At 38.1% G+C, this 24072-nt stretch overlaps 7 protein-coding genes and 1 pseudogene across 10 annotated transcripts; 6 read left to right on the top strand and 2 right to left on the bottom strand.

Annotated features, from left to right (window-relative positions):
• Positions 1-502: 502 nt before the first annotated feature.
• LOC104744603 (Ribosomal protein S24e family protein) lies at positions 503-2027 on the top strand. The gene is made up of 5 exons (XM_010465677.3): positions 503-698; positions 1087-1128; positions 1218-1388; positions 1614-1700; positions 1800-2027. The coding sequence occupies exons 1-5, from the start codon at positions 627-629 to the stop codon at positions 1827-1829; spliced, it is 402 nt and encodes a 133-aa protein (XP_010463979.1). The 5' UTR covers positions 503-626; the 3' UTR covers positions 1830-2027.
• A 674-nt stretch (positions 2028-2701) lies between these two features.
• LOC104744604 (putative transcription factor At3g04930 pseudogene) lies at positions 2702-4433 on the top strand (annotated as a pseudogene). Its single transcript, XR_015582135.1, has one exon. The product of XR_015582135.1 is annotated as a putative transcription factor At3g04930 pseudogene (transcript).
• Positions 4434-4465: 32 nt separating this feature from the next.
• Positions 4466-7461, top strand: LOC104744606 (bifunctional L-3-cyanoalanine synthase/cysteine synthase D1). Its single transcript, XM_010465681.3, has 12 exons — positions 4466-4955; positions 5049-5110; positions 5289-5380; positions 5480-5589; positions 5719-5776; positions 5863-6126; positions 6210-6347; positions 6435-6486; positions 6615-6694; positions 6799-6858; positions 6941-7021; positions 7125-7461. The coding sequence occupies exons 3-12, from the start codon at positions 5339-5341 to the stop codon at positions 7212-7214; spliced, it is 975 nt and encodes a 324-aa protein (XP_010463983.3). The 5' UTR covers positions 4466-4955; positions 5049-5110; positions 5289-5338; the 3' UTR covers positions 7215-7461.
• Positions 7381-8158, bottom strand: LOC104744605 (uncharacterized). The gene is made up of 2 exons (XM_010465679.2): positions 7858-8158; positions 7381-7773 (listed from the first exon to the last, which is right to left on the bottom strand). The coding sequence occupies exons 1-2, from the start codon at positions 8100-8102 to the stop codon at positions 7470-7472; spliced, it is 549 nt and encodes a 182-aa protein (XP_010463981.1). The 5' UTR covers positions 8103-8158; the 3' UTR covers positions 7381-7469.
• A 1236-nt stretch (positions 8159-9394) lies between these two features.
• LOC104744607 (uncharacterized) lies at positions 9395-11369 on the top strand. Of its 2 annotated transcripts, none has more exons than XM_010465682.2 (5): positions 9395-9843; positions 9968-10116; positions 10280-10441; positions 10878-10993; positions 11106-11369. In XM_010465682.2, the coding sequence occupies exons 1-5, from the start codon at positions 9594-9596 to the stop codon at positions 11122-11124; spliced, it is 696 nt and encodes a 231-aa protein (XP_010463984.1). In that variant the 5' UTR covers positions 9395-9593; the 3' UTR covers positions 11125-11369. The 2 variants fall into 2 exon arrangements, 1 of the variants encoding a protein (XP_010463984.1); XR_015582137.1 differs by having other exon boundaries at positions 9479-9843; positions 10264-10441.
• A 1403-nt stretch (positions 11370-12772) lies between these two features.
• LOC104744608 (trichohyalin, putative (DUF3444)) lies at positions 12773-14978 on the top strand. Its single transcript, XM_087488142.1, is given in 4 exon segments — positions 12773-12987; positions 13091-14171; positions 14173-14787; positions 14790-14978. Coding segments are annotated over 4 exon segments (1827 nt in total). The 5' UTR covers positions 12773-12901; the 3' UTR covers positions 14835-14978.
• Positions 13469-17923, top strand: LOC104744609 (putative protein S-acyltransferase 17). Of its 2 annotated transcripts, none has more exons than XM_010465683.2 (10): positions 13469-15553; positions 15679-15772; positions 16136-16230; positions 16323-16490; positions 16625-16697; positions 16786-16838; positions 16950-17041; positions 17153-17205; positions 17288-17413; positions 17511-17923. In XM_010465683.2, exons 1-10 carry the CDS (start codon positions 15405-15407, stop codon positions 17802-17804), a joined length of 1197 nt encoding a protein of 398 aa, XP_010463985.2. In that variant the 5' UTR covers positions 13469-15404; the 3' UTR covers positions 17805-17923. The 2 variants fall into 2 exon arrangements, 1 of the variants encoding a protein (XP_010463985.2); XR_015582138.1 differs by having other exon boundaries at positions 15316-15553; positions 16940-17041.
• Positions 17924-18028: 105 nt separating this feature from the next.
• LOC104744610 (uncharacterized) lies at positions 18029-22978 on the bottom strand. Its single transcript, XM_087488141.1, has 3 exons — positions 22727-22978; positions 22271-22372; positions 18029-22173 (listed from the first exon to the last, which is right to left on the bottom strand). The coding sequence occupies exon 3, from the start codon at positions 22076-22078 to the stop codon at positions 18251-18253; it is 3828 nt and encodes a 1275-aa protein (XP_087344267.1). The 5' UTR covers positions 22079-22173; positions 22271-22372; positions 22727-22978; the 3' UTR covers positions 18029-18250.
• Positions 22979-24072: the final 1094 nt, after the last annotated feature.

A 24072-nucleotide genomic window follows, 5' to 3' on the forward strand; every position in this document is an offset into this window, starting at 1 on the left:
GCATTAAGTGCAGTAAACCTTTCTATATATGTAACACCGTTTACAAACAGAAAAATGATAAATAAAGTGTAGTTTTTAGAACAAACAAAGCAAAAACTCTAAGATGAAAGAGTTTTCTAATTAGCCAAATTTACATGTATTTTTTTAAACCTTTGCACTTTTATGTTAAGTGTCAAAAGTGACTAGATGAACCCAACTAAACATAAGTTGAGCGCTAGTTCTAACTCAAATCGCTAAATCCTTGCATATTGAACTGAATCAAACATAGATCAGTTTAGGCTGACAAAAGAATGTAAAATTAAATCAGGCTATAAATTTTTAGGCCCAGTGGGTTCCGTTTGGTTACTATTTTTCACGTGTAAAAAAAGGTTTAAACATTTAATAAGCCCATTTTTAATATAACCTTTTCTTACACCTGAAACTCAAAAAGGCCATATTTAATAAGCCCAACTAAATAATTCAGGCCCATAAAAAGAGAAGAGAGAAAGAAACCCTAAGAACCATGAAGTATATAAAATGCTCCGACTTGGTCTGCGCGTCTCTTTCTTCTACCCGAGCGGACGGACGAACACTCAAAAGCTTTGCCTGAGATCTTCTCACTTAGAGATCCTTGAGAAATCGCAACAATGTCGGAAAAGGCCGTCACCATCCGAACCAGGAAGTTCATGACCAACAGACTTCTCTCAAGGAAGCAGTTCGTGAGTTCCATTTTTTCTTTTAACTCCCTTAATCTATCTATTTCTCTATCTTTATGCGTTTGGGTTTTTAGCGGCGGCTACTTGTAATTCGATCTGAAAGCGGATTGTTTAGTTTATTCTCCGGATGTTTTAATTTTGTTGGGTTTGACGTTTTAGGTTAGGTTTTCAGATTTATAATCTAATAGGTATTTGGTAACGGGGAAGTGGGAATAGAGTGAAGTACAAGTTTTTCAATGAATTTGAGTAAATGGTTGTTAACTAATTTGTTGAATTGTCGCATTTGCAACCTTGTAACTCATGTAGTTGCTGTTCATTTTGCTTAATCTCATAGTTCCAATATAGATTCTGGATGAAATTACTAAGATTATGGTGGATTTGTGGATTGTAGGTTATTGATGTTCTTCACCCCGGAAGAGCCAATGTTTCAAAGGTTTGTTCTTGAATCTCATTGTCTTATTGCTTCCATAGATAGTCTGTGAGAGGTTCTAACGGGTTAATTGGTTTGAATTGTACATAAAGGCTGAGCTGAAGGAGAAGCTAGCAAGGATGTACGAGGTCAAGGACCCAAATGCAATCTTTGTTTTCAAATTCAGAACCCACTTTGGAGGTGGTAAATCATCCGGCTTTGGTTTGATCTATGACACTGTTGAGAGTGCCAAGAAGTTCGAACCCAAATACAGACTGATCAGGGTAAATGTTCTCTTGTCTCTTGTCTCCATGATATATTGCTGCTGCCTACAGTGACCTGTCTTTAGAAAAGTCCCAACTCTCCCTATTATTGATTACAATCAGTACTCTTGATCATTTTGAGTTTGTTTGAAGATTGTTAGCTATGTGATATATGTTGGAATTTATCGTATTGCACTTGTGTTCTCTACACTGTTTTACTTAAAATCTTGCCTTTGTGATTGGCAGAACGGTCTTGACACTAAGATTGAGAGATCAAGGAAACAAATGAAGGAAAGGAAGAACAGAGCTAAGAAGATCCGTGGTGTTAAGAAGGTGAGTCTACTGGTTTCTAAATGTTTACTTTATCTTGCTTTCCCTTTTTAAAAATTGTGATTGAAGCTTAAGAATCGTTTTTTGTTCAATGTCTTGCAGACAAAGGCTGGTGATCCCAAGAAGAAGTGAGATCCTCAAGACAGAATCTTCATCTTGTGGGTTGTCGTTGATCTGCAATGTCACCTTTTTATGGTATTTGTCTGCTGTTAGATCGTTTCTCCAACTAGACGTCTTTCGGTTTATTTTGTTTCTGTCAACTTTTGTTTTGAGTTTAGTGAAACATATATGATCTAAGGTTTTGTTCAATACATCTTCTTATTCAAACTCTTTCTTGTCTATTTCCACCATTTTGATTGCAAATGTGAGTCTCTGGCCGTTGTTGAATTTGACTTGCTCACATGATAATCGTATAACTTAAGAGCATAATCAAGGATATATCATTATTCAAAGTAACAAAAGTGTTATTCCTTACTCCATTATTTTATGATATATGAACAGTAATTATAGTTTTCTACATCACACTATATGAACAGAACATCTATCACATGTAAAGTCTGAAATCATTTTACTTCTTTAGGCTTTAGCGTCCTCGTTAAAGCAAAGACGCTTTACGAAAGAACCGCGTTTAGGAAACGCTAATTTGTTTAGCTTACAATTTTAGAGTTTGTGTGTGTGTGAGTGAGTGGATGAGGACTCGAGTTGGGACCGAGAGAGACGTCACGGCTCAACCAATCTGCAAATAAGGAAGCGCGTGCGTGAAAGGAGTGGGTGACCACTTTGCCTCGTCTTAAACGTTAGGTTGTTTGAAATACCAAAAGTAGCCCTGGTTGGGTCGACGAATCTCATGCCCCTTACCACCCAATCACAAGCGTACCAACCAATCCTCGTGAACACACACACACCTTCTCTTCAATCTCGGTCTCCATCTGGATCTGGGCACTTTACTCTCATCGGAGCTGAACCACTCAGATCTGCTTTTCCTCGAATTGTTTCCGGTGGAGATGACATCGGATCACCGCGACGCTGTTTTCTCTCTCGAATCACCCGATCTGGAAGAAGCAGGTGTAGGAGATGGAGTAGAATCCGATACTGACGAGGATCTCCGTGAAAACGACGACGTAGACGTAGTTATCCCGGAAACGAACGAAGACGACGATCCCGAAGAGGAAGATCTCAATTCTCCGTCCACGTCATCACTCGCCATGGTTTCAACGATCTCAGCTACTGCCGTTGTTTCCGGTACCCCGACGACGAATTCCTCAACAGGCGCCGTAACCGTCGCTCTTCCAGCTGGATCCGCCGTACCTGTCTCCGTAATTCCCGTTGATTCCGATCCTAAATGGCACCGTATGACTGAGATCGTCCATCAGAGACCACCGATCGATGATTCTAGGCGCCTTTTCCAGAGGCTCTGGACGGACGAAGACGAGATCGAGCTTCTCCGTGGTTTCCTCGATTACATGACGACGCACAGAGGGAACAGCTCGCATCCGCCTGATACGGCGCCGTTTTACGAGCAGATAAAGTCGAAACTACAGCTTGAGTTTAACAAGAACCAGCTCGTTGAGAAGCTTCGTAGATTGAAGAAGAAGTATCGAAACGTGATGAGCAAGATCAGTTCTGGTAAAGAGGTATTCTTTAAGAGCCCTCATGATCAGTCTACTTTCGAGATTTCTAGGAAGATTTGGAACCAAACTGGGAAAATCATAGGGTTTGAAGACAACAATGTTATGGATTTTGATGAAACTAATAACCATAATCATAGCACCAATGGTAACTACTCGACGTTTAATAGTCCTAGTTCTAATAATCCGGAGCTTGATTCTGAGAACGGAGTCGAGAAGAAACTGACGATGAGTAGTAGTAGCGGATCGAGAAAACGATCACGTTCAAGAATTGGGAAGATTGAGGAAGACAACAAACCTGTGATCGCTCCTTTTGATGGGCAAATACCAAACGCAGCTAGCAATGTTAACCTCAATGATACTATTAGTATGGGAGTAAATCTCGGGGGTTTGATCGAAGAGACTGTGAAAAACTGTGTCTCTCCTGTGATCAAGGAGTTGATGAATGGGACTACTAGTGTGATGATGGCTGCGATGGGAGGAGGAGGGTTTCCGGGTAGTGGTGGTGGTGGCTTTGGCTCGTTAAGTCCTATGTTTACACGGCAGATGAATTTCGGTTTTGGTGTTGAAGGAGGAGGAGGAAACAAGGCTGTGGCGGATGAGCGGTGGAGGAAACAACAGATTCTGGAGCTGGAAGTGTATTCGAGGAGATTAGAGTTGGTTCAAGAGCAGATTAGAACGACATTGAACGAGTTAAAGACGATGCCGAGTGGTGTATGATGGTGATGAAGAAGAGTAAGAGAAGAATAAGACAAGAAATAACCAGTAGGTTGATATATCTGAGTTATAACCTTCTTCTGGTGTGTGGGTGAGTATAGTATGAGATTTGAATCTTTTTCTAAGTTATAAATTGCTAAGGTATTATTATTGTGATCTTCTTTTCTCTAGGTTTATTTTTCATCATTTTTTTTTGATTACCTTTAAATTATTTGTCAATAGGGATGAATCATAATAGGGGGGGGGGGGGGGGGGGGGAGGGGTTTGTGTATAACCTTTGTATTAGATTATAGTTTTTTTTTTTCGTAGAATCATTTGTTCAATAACAAACAGACTTCTAGCTATTTTTCTCTACAAAGAAAAAAAAAAAGTAATAATTTTAATTTATAAATTGTGTATTACTCTTTTGTCTAAAAAAAATCTGTAATAACATGACATGTTTATTTCACTTTGGTTTATTTCTTGATCGGATGCTGTTTTGTTTTTTTGAGTGTATTATATTAAAAATCCTTTAGGACAACGTGTTTTGTCAAAACATGAGAGTGGTTTATTGCAAGAAGTGGATTTCTGTTGCTAGCGAGTAGCGTCGTAGATCAGAAAAATATTACTACAAGATTAAAGATTAAAGTTATGAAATTAAAGAAATAATATTGAGATTCAAGAAGAGAACGCAGAAACTTCTCCACGTGAAACTTCTAGATTTGATTATTCAACCAATTAAAAATTAAATCAGAATTATCCACACCAGTGTGGGGTATCTATCATATGGGTGGTGTTAGTGATGGTATACATCAATAAGCACCTTACAAAATTGGGACTTATCCCAGTGAACAGATCTTTTCAATTCTTTCCCTTTCTTCTTCTTCTTCTTCTTCTTCTTCTTCTTCTTCGATTGGATCTTGTCTCGTACTTGGTAAGCTGTTTAAGTTTCCGGTTTTGTATCTTTTCCACTGATCTTTTGTTTCGTCTCCAAAATTATCATAATTGAATAATTTCGCCTCTGCAGGTTCGATTTCAGCTCAAGAACAACTCAACACGAACACTTTCGCTCACTGTCGAAAACTCGAAGTTAGTAGTTTTGTACTCTCATGACTTCTTCTTTTCGAATTTGTTTGTTCTATCTCTAAATCATGGTCTTGGTTTCACTCTACCGATACGCATTTTCAAAACACTCTTCGGTTCATAAAAATATTTTAAAGATATTGTGTCTTGAATCTTTTCTGATTTTCTTGTGATCCGTCTTCAGCAACCAAAACTGAGAAATTTCATTTTGGTGGAATTTCAAAGACCCTAAGCATGGAGGATGACCGGTGTTCGATCAAGGATGATGTGACTCAAGTAATTCATAATCTTTTTTTTTTGCTTTCTGTACTGCAATAAAGAAGTTTTAGTTCCTTTGCTCAAGTTTCCCTTAGTTGTGTTTTCTTTGTTTAACAGTTGATAGGTAACACCCCAATGGTATATCTGAACAACATTGTAGATGGTTGCGTTGCTCGTATTGCAGCTAAGCTTGAGATGATGGAGCCTTGCTCTAGTGTCAAAGAACGGTATTCTTACAAGAACCCTCTCTCTCTCTCTCTCTCTCTCTCTCTCTCTCTCTCTCTCTTGTTAGCTCCAAGAAATCTTTGTTCTGAGAAACCCCTCTTGCTTCTTTTCAATGTTCTTCCGCTTGCTAGAATTGCTTATGGTATGATTAAAGATGCAGAAGACAAGGGGCTGATCACTCCCGGGAAGGTATAGATTGAAATAATATCATACATCTGTTTTCCACATTAGAATGAAACTGAAACTTAAATCCTGGTGGTTTTTTTATAACTCAGAGCACATTGATCGAGGCTACTTCTGGTAACACCGGGATTGGCTTAGCCTTCATCGGGGCAGCTAAAGGTTACAAAGTGGTGCTCACAATGCCTGCAACTTACAGCGTTGAAAGAAGAATCATTCTTTTATCATTAGGTGCAGAGGTTCACCTTACAGATCCTAGTAAAGGCGTTCAAGGAATCATCGACAAAGCTGAAGAGATATTAAGCAAAACTCCAGATGGTTTCATACTGCATCAATTCAAAAATCCTTCAAACCCGGAAGTATGGACTCTCCTTACACATTATATGTTTGCTTTGTCCTCTCTTTATCTTTATTTATCAGTCAAAATTTGGTTTTTCTGCAGACTCATTACCGAACCCTGGGTCCAGAGATATGGAGAGACTCTGCAGGGAAAGTAGATATATTGGTCGCCGGTGTTGGAACTGGAGGAACGCTTTCCGGATCAGGAAGATTCCTCAAGGAGAAGAATAAAGACTTTAAGGTACAAAACTTATATTTAAAGTCCAACCATATATCATGAGAAACATATATGTTTGGCTTTTGAAGCACTTCACGTATATATCAACAGGTTTACGGGGTGGAACCTGCAGAAAGTGCAGTAATCAGTGGAGGCAAACCGGGTGAGTTCGTTTATCTCTTGCTTGCATTTAAGCTTTTAAAATCTTGATCTTGAGTATAAACATAAAATACCCTATTTCTTGATCACATGCATGACCATAAAACGCGGATACTGGTTACCGGTTTCTAGGTCCACATTTGATCCAAGGTATTGGGGCTGGACTCATCCCAGACAATTTGGATTTCAACGTTCTTGATGAAGTCATTCAAGTAATGTAGCTGAGGTTTTATCTTTTTTTTTGTCTTTGTAAACGCGATGAGATGTCATAGAAATCAAACTGAGATGTTGTGATCTCCAATTCTTTTTTTTTAAGGTGACAAGTGTTGAAGCAATTGAAACAGCCAAACTTATTGCCCTGAAAGAAGGATTACTGGTAAAATCTCCGGTTTAACAACTTTGTGTGTTGGTTTAAGTCCACTAGAAGAACATTTCTGATAAATGTTATTGTCTGGCAGGTGGGAATATCTTCGGGAGCTGCTGCAGCCGCTGCGATAAAAGTGGCAAAGCAGCCAGAAAACGCTGGGAAACTCATTGTTGTAAGTAAACAAAACCAGTCATAAGCTATAACCGGCTTTGCTTTACAAAAAAATCAGACTGGAATTTTAAAAGAAGATGTATCGGTTATTGTCCGGTTTTCAGGTGGTTTTGCCTAGCGGCGGGGAACGTTACTTATCGACTGCATTGTTTGAATCGATCAGACATGAAGCAGAGAATTTGCCAATTCACTAACGGCTTATATGCTACCTCACTCGCGGTTCGGTTTGTTAAAACATTACCAAGGTTTCGGTTTGAAGGATTTCAGTTGATGCCTGATCCTCTCAATCTTAGCCTCTCTCAAGTGGACTCTCTCTCATGTGTTTTCTTCTTATATCTAAATGTGTAAAAGTCTGTATGATAACTGTAGTAAATTCTTATAAACCAACAAGTTATTCATGTATTTTATTTTTCTTGTCAATTATATCATTTTACAAACCCATATTAACACTAGACAATATGGCTTGCGGATTGTGGAAGAGGAAGAAGATCAGAGGACAAGAGACTATAAACAAACACATCATAGATTTTACCTTTGAGAAAAGTGTAACTCCTGAGCAGACCCTCTCTTTGAAAACCAACCTTCTCAACAACTCTTTGGGATGCTTTGTTTTGAGTTTGAACAAAAGCTTGAAGCCTCAAAACATGAGGCAAGTCATTGAACACTTGTGATACCGCAACTGACACTGCCCTTGTTGTTATCCCCTTTCCCCAATACTCGTGACATAATCCATACCCAATATGCGCTTTGAATCTTGAACATAAAAAAATTTACAAAACATATATTTATATGAATTCATCCTAGAACTATCAACATATGCTAAAAATATGTACGTACCTATCATCACCGGTCTCAGGGAAGATTGAGATGAACCCGATCGAACGGTCATCGATGCATATGGAACGTCGCCATGGATGCGGTACACATACGTCTCGAATGAAGACCAAAGCTTCCTCCTCCGATGTAAAAGCCGGCCAACGAAGATTTCCGGTCACTCGATCATCGCCGGCCCATCTCAGGAAATCATGAGCGTCCTTTAGTTCGAACGGCCTGAGGTTGACTCTTGACAGATCAATCTCCATGTTTTCTTTGGTTGGTGGAAACTTTGACTCTGAAGGAATATTATATACTTCGGTGAATGTTTTATTTTGTCCAGTGGATATGTGTCGTATTTTACATGCAATGCTTATCATATATCGTAAAGCTTATTCATTTAAATACGTATAGTATCAGTAATAATACCAACAAAAAAATACAAGATTTATAGAGAGTTTGTTATACATGTTAAATTATATTGACGTAGACTTTCAAACAAAAAAAACAAAGGACAATTTTTGGGTTCACTCCTGAGGTGAACCATTTTGTTCACTTCTCCTTATTTTAGCCAATGAGAATCTGACGTGTCATAATATATTTATGAACATATTTATTCACCTTCTTATAAAATAAGGAAACAAAATCTGTATACATTATTATAAAATTAAAAAGTTAAATCGCTTATTTATAAACCCAAACCGATATATAATTTCATTCTAATTGTAAAATCTAAACTCTAACCATCTCATTTGTAAACCCAAACCGATATATAATTTTGTTCTAATTGTAAAATCTAAACTCTAACCATCTTATTTGTAAACCCAAACCGACATATAATTTTGTTATAATTGTAAAATCTAAACCCTAACCATCTTATTTGTAAACCCAAACCGACATATAATTTTGTTTTAATTGTAAAATCTAAACCCTAACCACTTCATTTGTAAACCCAAACCGACATATAATTTCGTTCTAATTGTAAAATCTAAACCCTAACCATCTCATTTGTAAACCCAAACCGACATATAATTTTGTTTTAATTGTAAAATCTAAATCTTAACCACTTCATTTGTAAACCCAAACCGACATATAATTTTGTTTGAATTGTAAAATCTAAACTCTAATCACCTTATTTGTAAACCCAAACCGATACATCATTTCATTCTAATTGTAAAATCTAAACCAAGCCAATATTTAACTTTATTTAAAAAGAATTATACAGAATTTGTTTCCTTAATATGTATTACTTTTTAATTTAATTTTGATTTATTTTTTTAAACAAGATAATGTATGGAAGATTATGATTAGTTGATAAGGAAGAAGTGAACAAAAAGGTTCACCCTAGGAGTGAACCTAAGTATTTTTCAAAAAGAAATTATATTGACGTAGACAATATTACTTGGTTTTGATAGTTTTGTTACATATATTTGATTTTGATTGGTTAAAAACACCGTAATTCACATTTAATTGAGTTTTATTAAAAAAAAAAAGGAAAAATAGTTTTAGATTTAGTGAGATTCTAGTGAATAATATTGGGTGATTTTAGAGCTAATCTATTGGAGCTGATGACAAAAAAAAAAAAAAAAATTGGGTGATTTTAAAAGTTTTAATCTCCGACCATCAAAACGCAGCGTTTCGGGTTCAGGGTTTTGGATTCCGACACGGTGAAGTGAAGAACAACGAGATCCATTCTTACTTCATCTTCTTCTACACCTGAGAAAGAAACCCTAATTGTTTAGAAATTGGTTTCCCAAAAAATGTGGTCTTTAAGAAATCTCAAGTATATATTCAGGTTAAGAAGACCTGAACCAATCTTTTCTTTATCCTCTTCTGCGCATTCGATCTCTCGCTTCACCGGCGGCTCTTTAATTCCGTCGCAGCACCGATCAATTACATCCACGGCGCCGCTCCTTGGATGGATGGACTCTATCAAAGGTGTTTTCACCGGAAACAAGGATACTCCTGTAGAAGAATCAAATCTACCCGTTGAAGCTTTCACTCTTCTCCGTAAGTCTTACATGAGATGATGCGTCTCTGTGTATTATGTGTGTGATTGATAAATGGGAATTGTAAATTGTGGATGGAATGGTTTAGACTCACCCAAAGGTTTCATCTTTGGTTGCAAATTTAGGATTTGCTGATGAATTGAAGAATGCTAGAAGGTTAGGGAAATTTAAGCAGTACATTGTTGGTAGAAGCAGCGAGGCCACATTTGCGGAAGCTTTTGAGAAACAAGAAGCTGTTATTAGGTATCTTGGAGCTCTTGATGTTACAGGAGAGGTTGGTTTCTTTCTTAGCATACTACTAGAGTGTCTAGCTATGTATTAATCATCCGTCTCAATCATATTCACATGACTTGCTAGTAGTTTGCTAAATCAGTGAGAACAAGAAGAAATCTGTTGATCAATGTCTTGACTGTAGCACTAGGTTTCTTGATGTGTAGAATCTCAAAGCGAGTCAGAAACTAGATGCTGCTAAACATTGCAAGTGCACGATAACGGATGTGGAGAATACGCTTGCCAAGTTTACTTGGGCCAGGCAAGCTCACAAGAAGATGGCGGAGTTGAAAGAAGGAGGCAAACCATTACCAAAGAACATGGGAGAGGTATTATTCTTCTGCTTCTTAGCTCTATAAGCTCCTTTCTATGGGGCAAGCTGCATGACTGTTTGGTCACGTTTCTCATTTCTTAGACTTAGAAAATAGTATCTAGAGCTTATGGGATTTGTGCATTGACGCTCTCATCGTTTTGACCATCTTCAGAACAAACTTTAAGTTTCTACACCTAACTGATTCCCGGCTCAGGAACAGGCCTCTGTTATAACAAGAACTGGTTTTGTAGCTTGGTTGATTTGGATTACTGGTTTGATTTGATGTTCAGTGGTTAGAAACAGGAGTCATCCTGGACTATGTTGGCATTGTTAAGATTTCCGTTTAGATATAGATAGATTGTTACCTGTTGGTTTGACTGTTTTCCTTTGTGCTGCTGCATCCACTAAGCTAGTTATGATGACACTAAATTGTTATATTTGTCTATTGGAAGCTGCAAAAAATGATGGGGTCAACACCACTGGATCTGGCGAGATCAAACTTAGCCAAAAGTGGGCAGATCAGCCGGAATGCACTTTGTCCCTGTGGTTCCAAGAAGAGATATAAAAGGTAAACAACTTTGAAGAGCTTTCCCTTTTCCGTGAGATGCACTCAAGACTGTTAATCAAATCTTGTTTTCGCTTTTATTGATTTATTTATCTTCTTATCTTCTTCCTTGAAGATGTTGCGGAAAGGATTGAAGAACACAGAAGTTGATGGAAAACATCCAACGATCGAATTTGATGATCATTGTTTGGAGTTCTATTTTTCGCGTTAAGCTACAAATCTACTAGCTTTCTTTTTTTACTCTTTCTTGGCTTCATGTGCTGCTATTTATGTTTTCTTTTAGAGAGAAAAAGATGAATTTTGGGTGAGATATTGAAGAGTGAGGGATGGTGGAAATGGTTTCTTTGTAAGGTTATTTTCAATGATCAGTTCTCCTAAACTCTTCTTATTGCTGAAAATTATTTCAGAACCTAACCGTATGAAATTTTAATTTGATAACAAGTTTTTGATAGATAATCCAAACATGGCAAATAGTCTTGTTGCAAAATAATAATAATATTGTCTTGTTGCACCTTAAAGTAAATACTACCATGGTGGATGGATAATAATGTCATCATGCTTGAGGTTTCATAATGTCTAATAACAATCATTTCCATTCGACCAAGAAAAAAAAAATTGATAAATTAAATTATGATCAAAATTAAAATTAATTAAATAAAAATAAAAATTTATTAAAATTAGAATTTTTATTTAATTAATTTATCAATTTTAATATAAATTCTAAATAAATTTTATCAATTTTAATTTATCAAAATAAGTTGATTTCGAGACGGCCAGCAAGCATGCCGGCGGTGGTTAGGAAACTATCAGTTATGTCAAACTCGTCATGTATTCGCAGGAGCTTCACGAGCGAGACGATGTGGAGATAACCAAACAAGAAAGAGGCAATAAGAAGGCTGTTTGGACGTTGTCCTGGAGCCGTCAACGCATCGGACAGGAATACAAAACCCACTAGAAAGCCTACTATCCCAACCCCTCTCAAAATGTGAAGAAGTATCTTGAATCTGCTAAGCCTCCATTGGTTTTTATAGAATCACAAAGGTATTAAATAAACAAAGAATTTGCTCTTTTTATTTAGCTTTAGGAAAATATCTCAAAATCTAAAGCTCTCACAATTTCTCAATCTTTCAATCTCTTTAAAACTTGTGTGTTATGCACCTCAATTACACAATATAACACCAAAACACACTAATCATAATCTTATTTGGTAATAGGTTTAGGATAACTTAATCTCTCTAGGAACTTTATTCCAAATAGGTTTAGGATAACTTTAGTCCGTTAAAGCTTAATCCAACAGTTTTTGGGGGTAAATTTGCAATATGCAAAAATTTGTGGCCTAGAATCTTAAGATATTTTTTTTGGCGTAAATCTAACAACGCCTGCTACATACGTGCCTTCTCGGTTCAATCGCTATCAAAACCATATGAAAAAATATCATGGGCTGGGCCTTAAAAGTAAATATTTAAGTACTGGATCCGAATTGTAACAGGCCAAGGCCCAGCCCATTTTGGAGTTTTAATAAAAAATTTAAAAAGTAAATACTATCAGAGTGAAATAATAAAGTCGACAGTCAAACTTGAAAAGCAATCTAAAATTCATAATTCAACGGCTGAGATCTATTGGATTTGATCTAACGGTCAGAGATGAAAATAAAGTATAATGTTTGAGTCACGAAATAAGAATGCTTTGAGTAGTGTGTGTTGCGTGGCTTCTTTCTCCCTCCCAATTCAGGTAAGAGTTGTCTCTTTCTCGCCTTTGTTTACAAAAAAACAGAATCAAAAAGCTTTTCTCAGTACCAAATCTCAAACAAAAATCTCAAATCTTTTTCTTTGAGATCAAAAGCTTTGACCTTTCTAAGAAAAAAAAACAAAAGCTTTGAGCTTTGAGAAAAATAAACAAAGCTTTCGATCCATGGAACCTGCAGATTCTTCACCACCACCACGAGATACGTCGGAGCAGAACCCAATGCCGTCGCCAAATGGAGAACCTGCGACTTGGTTCGTTTCTTCTAACTCTCTGTAACTGAAAATGATCATCACTGTGTTTTGGATCGATTGTTGATTTCTCTTTCCTTCGTTTCTTATGGGAGTAAAATCTTAGGGTTGAAGATTTTAAAAAGGTTGCTATAGGTTTTGATTTAGGAGAACGTTTGAGCAGTAAGATCCGTGAGACCACTTCAACGATTTTTGAGTTTTCACTTCAGTGGGAGGAATATGAAAAGGGAGTGGAGTTGAAGGAGAAATTGTTTACGGAGCGGTTTGTGGAGCTGAAGAAGAGGGAAGAGCGAGTGAAGCTTGTTGAAGAGAGAGAGCGCAAGGTTGAGTTTGCTGAGGCTTTAATCTCTGAGCGATTAAGTGCTTTGGAGGAGAAAGAAAATGAATGTGATATGAAACAGTTTCTGGGAGATAAGTTGATGAGAGAGTTTGACGCTAGGGAGAATGAGCTTAGGTTGCTTGATGAAACCATTAGCGAGAAATTGAATGCGCTGGAGAAGAAAGAAGTTGACTTTAAAGTGAAACAACACGATGAGGTCAGAGAGAGTGAAGCTAGGAGACAGTTTGTTGAGTTAAAGGAGAAGGAACTTGAAGAGAGAGAGAGGAAGGTTGAGCTGGCTGAGGCTTCAATCTCTGAGCGATTAAGTGCTTTGGAGGAGAAACATGGAGAGCTGATGAGAGAGTTTGACGCAAGGGAAAATGAGCTTAGGTTGCTTGATGAAACCATTAGTGAGAAATCGAATGAGTTGGAGAAGAAAGAAGTTGGCTTTCAAGTGAAACAACACGATGAGGTCAGAGAGATTGAAGTTAGGAGAGAGTTTGTTGAGTTAAAGGAGAAAGAACTTGAAGAAAGGGAGAAAAAGCTGGAATTGAAACAAAGAGAAGTTGAAGAAAGATCAACAAATGCTAAGACTTCTAAGAGATCTAGGGTTGAATCTGTATCAGGAACCAAGGGTAGAGATTCTGAGTCTCTGATTCCCCCTGGCAAAAAATGTAAATCCATTACAGAAATCTACCATGCTGGTGAAGAGAAGAAGAGTGTGCTACATGTAAAGAGAAGTTCTGCTCCAGAGTCTGAGCATACAAGTGGAGCAAAGAGAAGAGACGCTTATGAAATTGTATGCATAGGTCAAACTGATGATGAGGATCCTGAGCCATTTACTTGTCCTGATCCAGACTTTAACGACTTTTAACAACGAGATGAGCTCTTTCGCCGTGGATCAAATATGGGCTCTGTATGATCCTATAGATGATATGCCTCGATACTATGCTCAGATCAGGAGAATTTTGAAAGATATGAGTTTACGGGTGAGATGGCTCGAGTCAGTGCAAACCACAGAACATGAGGAGCTGATTCCCGTTGCTTGTGGGAGATTCAAATATGGGAAAACTGAGAACAAAAGCCTCCTTATGTTTTCTCATGAGATGAATCACATCAGACATGGCAAAAATGTCACTATAACCCCGAGAAAAGGCGAGACATGGGCTCTTTTCACAGATTGGACCAAGGCTTGGAACAGTCACAGGGAGCAGCACAAGCCTCCTTACAAATACGACTTTGTGGAAGTCCTGTCCGAATTTGACAGTGAACAAGGCATTGGAGTGGCTTATCTAGGGAGAGTGGAGGGATTCACATCAGTCTATAAACCTGCTGCGCAACATGGAATTGTCCAAAGCATGATAGGATCTGATGAACTGCTTAGGTTTTCTCATAGAGTCCCGTCTTATAAACTGACTGGAGATGAGGAAGAAGGAGTCCCAGCTGGATATTTTGAGCTAGACCCTGCCGCTATTCCCCGAGCTTTTATCTTAAAGCTACTAAGGTTGAAGAAGAAAATATTAGGATATAGTCTTGGTATGAGTTAAGTGTAAAGTCTAAGTCTGATATCTGTTCACTCCTCTTTTATCTATATAAATAAATATCAGGTAGAATGCTTCCTTTTGTCATGGCTGTTTTCACAGTTTCATTGCTAAATGTATCAGATTCTTAAGCAGCTTTTGATCCTTCCCGCAAATCACATGATCATATCATATAAATGTATTAAGGGAAGGAATGCAACTCCATTGGAGAGTTCTTGTGTATAATTGTGCTGTGATGGGAGGTTGATGAAGACTTGAAAGCTCAAAGCTCTTAACTTCTTGTTTTGTTTTGATTGGGCGTCAAGACTCAACTTGATTAGTACACTTGAATGATTAAATTAAAACATATATCCTTCCTAATTCTATATTTTATATATTTATTAACCCTTTTCCAAAATTTGCAAATCAACCCCTAAATTTTGAAGCTACATATAGAGTTGGCCAAATAGTTTTTTTTTTTTTTTTTCCCAAGGAGGCAGAGAAAGCAACTACAGTAAATTGGGTTTAACAGAAAAAAAGTGAACTTTGCACGATTCCACGATCGGGAGAGGACGAGGAGAATGGCGGTACAGTGGCTTCTGGTGTGTCATGGGATGGCGACGCTAACGGTGGTCATCTCCTTCCTATGTGGTCAATGGCCAATCTTCAAAGGCACACCTTTTCAATGGATTCATTACTTCATCACTTTCGGCGCCTACGATTACTTCCTGTACTCCCTCTACTTCCTTCCTTCCTTCGTATCTCATTAGTTCTTCTATCGCGTGTTACCCGTTTGATCTTTGCCTCAATTAGGGTTCTTCTCTCTGATTATTGCTCTGTGTTTGGGTTTTGCAGGAGATTCGTCGGATTTGTGTTTGGTTCCAAGGGTACGGATGTGATTATGTCTGTGGAGTACTTCTGCTGTGAGCGTCCTAATCCTATACTTCAGGTGAGTTTTGATCTTGGTATGGTGTAGAAATCTTTATTCGGTATTGTGATCAATTACAACAACCAAAGCTCTGCATCGTTCTTGTTCTTGGTTTTGGTTTCTAGAGTTAGTGATCTGACTAATTAGAGATTAGGAGATTCGATTTAATGGTTGATACTTCATCTTAAAAAGATCTTGACTGGTTCGTTTTCATGAATTTGTGATATGGTATGGGAGGATATATTATTATTATTAGAGGTATCCAAGTGCTTACTTGTGAGATTAACACATGACTCTGAGAACTACTTTTTTATTTATTTACTGTTTTATAATATTGTGCAATATCAGATTCACAAGAAAGCTTTTTTCTATTCCGATTTGTAGGTGATATATGTAGCCATTATTGGATCAACATACTTCTTAACTGTAAAATCTTCATTCATCTATATACCTGGATATTATGTTGGCGATGTTCACAAGTAAGGACTGCGCTTCTCATAATGTCAAGTCCTGAGTTTATATGCATAATCCCACTTTATATCCTTAAAACCCTTGTATTTGATTTTTGTAGGTACACGAGCTTTCTGGCTGTTATAATTGGTGTTATACTTTTCTTGTTGACAAGCTTTTCTGATCCAGGTACTGTGAACGCTGAGAATGTTTCACGGTACATTTCTGCTTACCCCTATGATGGTATCATTTACTCGGAGAAAGATTGTTCCACGTGTAAAATCCCAAAGTAAGTGGCATTGAAATCCTGAAGTTAACTTACTAAAGAGCATAGTTGCGTTATGTAAACACCTGAAGTTAACTTACTAAAGAGCATAGTTGCGTTATGTAAACAAACTTTTTACACTTATTTTCCTCATTTAGGCCTGCTAGATCCAAGCATTGCAGCATCTGCAACCGCTGTGTGGCTCGGTTTGACCATCATTGTGGGTGGATGGTTTGTTCTTATCCCCTGAGCTCTGTTTCATCTTTTACATCTCATTCCAAGATATTCTTTGACGTGAACATTTTTCTATCGGTTTCAGAATAACTGTATAGGCGAAAAGAATACCAAATATTTCATGGCTTTCCTCTTTTGGTGAGCTTTCATTCTAGGATATCTTTCATTATACTTGGATGATTCCCATACGGTGTTGTGTCCTCATCCTTTCTTTTGTTTCATGCTAAATGGTTCTTTAGTGCTTTGTAGGCATTTCCTTCTTTGCTTGTACGGAACACTAGCCATTGGGTTTATCCTTGCTGGGCGAGTAAAAGATCTTCGTGTTGTACATATTTTAACCGGTACACATCAAACATGCCCTTGTTGTGTTAACAATCATATCTTCTTAATTTGGTTTCGATCTTGTTATCCTTTGTATTCCTAAATCTGGTCTTTCTTTCTCTTTTCTGCAGTCTATTACGGTGTAGATAAATCTTTCCGTAGCTTAGCTCCTCGTGTTTTACAGGTGAGTAAACCTAACTAACAAATTCACTCATATGTGTTATTAATACTGTAACATATCAAAATTTCCAATGTATTTGAAACAGTGGCTAGTTGGTACATACAACACCCAGATTCTCCTAATGGTGTTTCTCGGCATTGTTTCTCTCCTCCTTGCTGGCTTCTTCGCTTACCACGCAAAACTCTGCTTAACCAACACAACAACTAATGAGGTTTTAACTTTTTCCGCCTCTGCAAAGCAAATCATATTCACATCTGTCTCTCCCGCTAACTAACAGTTTTATTTGGGGTTTGTATGCTTTCTGATAGACATTTAAGTGGAGAGAATATTTAGTCTTGAAGAAGAAGCTCAGTGAAGCAAAGGCGAGCACTGCTGCTCTCAAGGCAGGATTGTCATGTGAACCGAAGAAGCCATTAGCGAAAAGCAAATGCTTTGGGCTCTGTGGGAGATCCTCTACTCATGAAGCAGCAGAGGCCAAAGCCGAAGCTATAACAAAACGGAATTTGTATGATAGAGGAAGTTTCCAAAACGTTTCTGAGATCGTTTTCCCTTTATCATCAAGACCTTCTTCTTCCATCAAATCAAAACCGAAACCGGAATAGTTTTGTCTTTGTATACTACTACATTAAAGCTTTTGGTAGCTTTTTCTTGTTTCTTTAAAGCTTTTAGTTAGTGACTGACTGGTTTTAATGATTTGGTCTTCAATCCAATTTAGTTTTTTGGATTGAGTCTCATATGGTAAAAGGCTAATAAATCTGTTTTTGGAAATTCATAAAAGCTGAAGAAGTTGAATTATGAATTTAAACGGATGTCTCTAAAAGCTGCGTTTAGATAAACTTCTAGTAATTCTCCGCTGCACAGAAAAATAACACAAACAGTGTCTGTTCTTCTCTTACAACTCCATAAGCCATCGCCAAAGACAATAATCTGATAATTTTCTTGACAAAATACCAAACTCAAAGCTACCCATTAGATTATACTAATCTGGCATTAACCATATCTACACAATCACTGAAGATAGAAATCGGATGCATGCTTGGAACTATGCTCAGTCGAAGACTTTGGTGCGAGTTGGAATTGCTATCGGGTCAAGCTCCCAGTATCCTCCTTTAACTTGCCTTGTTTTGACAGCCGGAATCTGATGAGAAAATCTACTCATTTCTGCCTTTGGAATGTCTATAAAATCCGCACCCGCCCCTTCTTTCCTCTGAGTTGTGTATAGAGAACTAGAGCCTTTAGCAGTCAAAGCCACCACCTTTACGATCTCCCCATCACAGTTATCTTCCACCACTTCTACAATGTCATGTTCTTCACTGCTATCACAGTTCTTATATAGAGCCCATATCTCACCTTTCCTTGGGTATACTTTGACTATGAACATCTTACTACTGTCGAAGGGTTTTACCTGATGTGAGAAGCTGGCACAAGGAAAGATTTTAGGTCTTCCATTTTTCAACTTAAATTCCCCACAAGATACAGGGCGGGTTACGGGTTCCGTAGATGGTGGATACAGCTTCGTCGGGGTTCCACGTAACACGAACTTAGGCTTGGTTTCAACTTTCGTGATCTTCACATACTCTGAGGGGATTCCCTTGTCATTGCTATAAATAGCCCATACCTGATTAACTCCGAATTTGTCTTCAGATCTCAGGTTCTTGAAGTCAAAGGCATTTCTTCGAGGTCTTTTGCAATTTGGTGACACAGGACTTGTATTAGGGAATTCATAAGTAGAACCATCCACCTGAGATGGCAAATCACTCAGCTTGGACAGAGACGGTGTTTCACCATTGCGTCCTTGTTTCTTCGAGCTCTCTCCTTCCTGACTTTCTGCTGATTGGTGAATGCCATTAGGAGATTTTCTGACTCCCGAAGAATCTGTCATACGACCCTTATCACTTTTCTTTGGGTTATTCATCTTCCTGCCTTGTTTAGCACTTTTCTTCTCATCTCCTTGTTGGTTTGAGTTTGTTTGTAGACGAGCAGATTTTCGGAGTGTGAAAACATCTGTGGCCTCACCATTCTTTCTGGACTCGTTCGGTGTGTTCTTTTCATCAACTCCCAAAGAATCTGTTACAAGACCCTTATCAGTTTTCTTTGGGTTATTCATCTTCCTGCCTTGTTTAGCACTTTCCTTCTCATCTCCTTGTTGGTTTGAGTTTGTTTGTAGACGAGGTGATTTTCGGAGTGTGAAAACATCTGTGGCCTCACCATTCTTTTTGGACTCGTTTGGTGTGTTCTTTTCATCAACTCCCAAAGAATCTGTCACAAGACCCTTATCAGTTTTCATTGGGTTATTCATCTTCCTGCCTTGTTTAGCACTTTTCTTCTCATCTCCTTGTTGGCTTGGAATTGTTTGAAGACGAGGAGATTTTCGCAGTCTATAGACATCTGTGGCCTCACCATTCTTTCTGCACTTGTTTGGTGTGTTCTTTTCATCAACTCCCAAAGAATCTGTCACAAGATCCTTATCACTTTTCTTTGAGTTATTCATTTTGTTGCCTTGTTTATGACTTTTCTTCCCATCTCCTTGTTGGCTTGGAATCGTTTGAAGACGAGGAGATTTTCGAAGTTTGAAGCCATCTGTGGCCTCACCATTCTTTCTGGACTTGTTTGGTGTGTTCTTTTCATCAACTTCACAAGAAGAAATATCATGGCTTCTGTTTGTTCCCTGTTTGACTTCCCCAAGATTACAGCAAACGCAATTATCATCATCAGATTTCCGACGTTTCCTTGGGGATGGTGCGGTCTCTGGAACTAGCTTGACCTTCGCTCCAACCTTGGGAGCTTCGGGATAAGGGCTATCAGCTTTATCTTTCAGGATCTCACTATCCATTTCCATTTCAACTGCATCAACCTGAAGTATATACTTTGGTAATGCAGCAGGATCCAGTTCATATGAGTCAGCTGGAACACACTCTTTCTCTTTTCTGGTCATTTTGATTGCTGGTACTTTGTGAGAAAATCTAAGCATATCTTCCGGAAAAAATTGAATCTGGCGAATTCCATACTTTGCCTCCCTGTGAAATAGCGGACGAGAACCTTTTAGTTTACCCAGGTAGGCCGCTCCAACACCGATAACATCGTCAAAATCACTCACAATTTCCACAAAGTCATACTTGTATGGTAATTTATGCTTTTCTACACTATTGTTCCATTCCTTGTTCCATCCTCTGAAAATGGCCCATATTTCTCCTTTCCTAGGATAGATGGAAACAATCTTGTTGCAAAGCAAGTGATGCATTTGACCTGAAAAGATTGAGCGGTTCTCAACTTCCTCTGTTTTCCCATTTTTAAACTTACCACAAGCAACTGGAATACTATCATCATTCTCATCACATACAGGCTCAAGGTAGGTAATCCGCAGCTTGAACTCGGCATTCAACACATTCTCTACCCGGACATATTTCCTAGGCATACCATCTCTAGAATCAGTTGTAGACCACACTTGATTGACAGCAAAAATTTCTGTATTCCGTTCAACATCAAACACATTTAACTCCGGATCAGGTACATCAAGTGTATTAGGGTTTTCATTAGCTTTGTATCCATTTTCAACTCTATCAATCTTGCTCAACAAGGCTGCATCTTCTCCATTACCATTACAGCCTCCACTAACTTTGTTTTTGGATGACAAGATGTCTTCATTTCCTTTATTAGCATGTGAAGACGCGGAAGAGACCCCAGAATCAGCCTGTTCAGCTGACTTATTATCCTCAGATTTACAGCCTGGTTTTGTCTTTTTACTTGGAGGGTTGACAAAATCACCATCGCTTCCCCCCTTTGTATCTGTTTTAGCCCCAGCAGCAACAGAGCTATCCACCTCAAAACTCTTAGAGGATTCATCAACCGTTTTTCTCCTCCTTTTGTATGCCTTAGTTTTCTTCGGAGCTGATGAATCAAGTATTGACTCTCCCGCAGTAGTATCTGTTTCTTTTATTTGTGGTTGCGGCTTCAATACATCAGCTTTAGGTATTTCAGCAGAATCTTTCATACTACCTGTCTCACCATTCTGGGGTCTGCTTCCTTCAGTGTTATTATCGGTACAACCCTCATCTTTCTTGAGTTCCCTGTCATCAGCACCTTTTTCCTGATTAACTTGATTCTTCTTGTTGAGTTTCCCTTCAACTGTTCCATTCTTATCCATCTCAGCTGCTGCACTTGCTGATTCTGCTTCAGTAGGAGCATTCTGCCTAGATGTATTGTACATCCCTTGATACTGAAAATCTTTTTTACCAGCCGTTGAACTACCAGGAGGCACTCCATCACACCTCATGCTGCGGGCAACGAAATTGTTCCGGCAACTGGAACAGTGCATAACTGTGTCCATATATTCTTTCAAGTATTTATACCAACGGCCACAGTGCCTGCAACTCGTCCAGAATGTGTGAACACTTGCAATATTGTGGGCAGCATTGTTTGTAGCAGCACAGTGGCGACCCGAGTTTGCATTTGCATGCCTGTTAGCTAAAATTGAATGGGATCTGTATCTGACATCATACTGAGAGCGTTTCATCCGATCAGAAAGCACTCTGTTTGCTTCTCCAACCAACTTGAAAGCAGCCTCTGCACCAGGAAACTTGTTTTTGTCTGGATGGAGAAGCAGGACAAGCTTTCTGTATTGCTTCTTGATTGTATCGGCATCAGCCACCAAAGGCTGAACCTGAAGGATACCATACCAATTCTCAAGCCCTTTGATTTTATTAATTGCAGCAGAATGCACATCACATATGGTAATCATCTGCAGTAAGTTTTCGAGATTAGGGAAGAGTCTTTGAGCCCTGGTAACAAATTTATGAGCTCCAACAAAATCACCAGCCTCCATCTTTTCCTCTGCAATTTGTTTTGCATTCGCAGCATCTTCTTTATTGCATTCCATTGGAACAACAAACCTCGTAAAAATCAAATCTCCCGAGTCAGCTTAGCTAAGTCTATGAAACACAGCACAGCCAAGGAAGCTCTAACTCATACTCCCTGCAATACACATTGTTAATAAAACCTATCAGTTCCTAACCTTAATCCGTCACTCTAAAAAATCAGTGTAAGCAAAAAAACTCTACTTAGTGCTTACCAATTCAGAGACAAGAACTTTGAAAACACCCAAAACCATGATGAAAGCAATAGATGAGTTTGGAGTTAGAGGATCTCACTCTTCCGTGTTCAATTTATAATCCTGCAAAAACACCCAAAACCATGATGAAAGCAATAGATGAGTTTCATTTCGTAAACCCAAGCATCAGTGAAAAAGTACACACACAGTAATCGTTTACATGGGAAATGCAATTAATAGAAAGAGCTCAGACCTAATTACAAAAAAAAAGAAACGAGAAATCGGAACGGACGATTCGTATTCCCAGAAAGACAAAAATCAAACTCTTATGATCCAAACTGTAAATCGCCAGAGACAATAATCGAAAGCAGATATGAAATGTGAATGCATGTGCAAGTTCCGATTAAAACGAGGTAAGCAACGGGAATATAGAAAAACACATCATGCGAAAGAAGGGAGAAGAAGAAGGAACTAAACCTGAGAGAATGGCGGAGAATTTCTCAGAAGCCGTCAACATAACCAGAAGGAGCTCGAAGTGTAGGAGGAGACGAATCTAGTTCGAGAATCGATTAGAGCAAAATTAAGAACCCTAAAAATTTGAATGGACTCTCACAGAGAGAGTAATTGAGGACCAAATAATACAATTAAAAAAATAAAAACGAAGAGGGAAGTGAAATATTATTAGGAGGGAAAAATAATTTTACTTTTTTATATTTTGATTATAATTCTGGGTAATTGAATTTTATCCACGACGAAGATATAGCTATTCTTTTATTATTAAATGACAAATTATTTCATTTTTTTTGGTAGATGCAAAGTTATAGCTAAGAACGGACTAATTTCGTGTTTAAACTTAACTTTCCTTTTTTAATTTCCGATTTTACATAAGAGTTTATGTAATATACTGAGAAACTTTGCTTTTTCATTTTTTTTTTTTTTTAGTTTCTGATGTCAAATACTGTCTGTGTGCATCATTTGTTGTTTGTTATTCACATGATCAAACTGACGAAATCTGTAGATGTAGATAGTAACGTCATATTTGCGTGGAATCAATCAAAGGTTCGAACCACAGAGAAGAGACCATAACATTAAGAGTTAAGGACATACCATTGCCTCCTCATAGACGCATACAAAATTTGTTTACTTCTCACTTCTCTCACACACTAACAGTCCTATAACTACGGTTACTCATACTTACTATTTTTCTAGCGTTAAACGCCAAAACAGAAGCTCACGCACTTAATTAATAATCTCTCCTTTTGAGTCTAAAGCTTCTCTTCAGTTTCCTCAAGAGTCTTTGAGCGTTTCTTTCCTCTGGTAGGTATGCTTGGTCTCATCGGTGGACTTAACATCAGATGATGACATAACAACATTGACTCCCGGAGTTAAACCTGACACTTCCAATAATAAACATTAATTACCACTAATAAGTGTATACTTTAATCAATAATGAACAAGTGCAAATACAAGAAAGCTTACCAAGATTGTTGTTGTCCTCCTCTACACCAGTATGCTTCACAAGCACGGGTTTCGTCTGTCCCAACTGTTTCTTCTCCAGCATCATTTCCACATGAGTGTTGTTCGGTGAATCCGCTTGATCTTTCCTTGGACTTACTTCAGTTGTACAATCATCATTGACCAATGTCCTAAGCTGAACGAGTTTCTCTTCCCATGAGTTGTACAATAATAACATAACACATAATACGTATATAAACAATTCTGAAAAAAATTAATTTTGGTAACAGAATCATGAATTCATGTTTGTCATTTAAATGTGTGTGAAGTGTGAACCACTGGTGAAGCTGATCAGAGATTCAGAGTGA

This window comes from Camelina sativa, chromosome 15 (assembly GCF_030686135.1).
Source record: "Camelina sativa cultivar CO46 ecotype springtype chromosome 15, ASM3068613v1".
Lineage (NCBI taxonomy): Eukaryota > Viridiplantae > Streptophyta > Magnoliopsida > Brassicales > Brassicaceae > Camelina > Camelina sativa.

Coding starts and splice junctions, on each gene's coding strand:
- LOC104744610 (XM_087488141.1), bottom strand. CDS start 22,078: ATGGAATGCAATAAAGAAGATGCTGCGAATGCAAAACAAATTGCAGAG.
- LOC104744606 (XM_010465681.3), top strand. CDS start 5,339: ATGGAGGATGACCGGTGTTCGATCAAGGATGATGTGACTCAA. Junction 5,381..5,479: donor TCAAGGATGATGTGACTCAA/GTAATTCATAAT, acceptor TTTGTTTAACAG/TTGATAGGTAACACCCCAAT. Junction 5,590..5,718: donor TGCTCTAGTGTCAAAGAACG/GTATTCTTACAA, acceptor TCCGCTTGCTAG/AATTGCTTATGGTATGATTA.
- LOC104744603 (XM_010465677.3), top strand. CDS start 627: ATGTCGGAAAAGGCCGTCACCATCCGAACCAGGAAGTTCATGACCAAC. Junction 699..1,086: donor TTCTCTCAAGGAAGCAGTTC/GTGAGTTCCATT, acceptor TGTGGATTGTAG/GTTATTGATGTTCTTCACCC. Junction 1,701..1,799: donor AGATCCGTGGTGTTAAGAAG/GTGAGTCTACTG, acceptor AATGTCTTGCAG/ACAAAGGCTGGTGATCCCAA.
- LOC104744609 (XM_010465683.2), top strand. CDS start 15,405: ATGGCGGTACAGTGGCTTCTGGTGTGTCATGGGATGGCGACGCTAACG. Junction 16,698..16,785: donor ACCATCATTGTGGGTGGATG/GTTTGTTCTTAT, acceptor TATCGGTTTCAG/AATAACTGTATAGGCGAAAA. Junction 17,206..17,287: donor TAGCTCCTCGTGTTTTACAG/GTGAGTAAACCT, acceptor TATTTGAAACAG/TGGCTAGTTGGTACATACAA.
- LOC104744605 (XM_010465679.2), bottom strand. CDS start 8,102: ATGGAGATTGATCTGTCAAGAGTCAACCTCAGGCCGTTCGAACTAAAG. Junction 7,774..7,857: donor CCTGAGACCGGTGATGATAG/GTACGTACATAT, acceptor TTTATGTTCAAG/ATTCAAAGCGCATATTGGGT.
- LOC104744607 (XM_010465682.2), top strand. CDS start 9,594: ATGTGGTCTTTAAGAAATCTCAAGTATATATTCAGGTTAAGAAGACCT. Junction 10,117..10,279: donor CTCTTGATGTTACAGGAGAG/GTTGGTTTCTTT, acceptor CTTGATGTGTAG/AATCTCAAAGCGAGTCAGAA. Junction 10,442..10,877: donor TACCAAAGAACATGGGAGAG/GTATTATTCTTC, acceptor GTCTATTGGAAG/CTGCAAAAAATGATGGGGTC.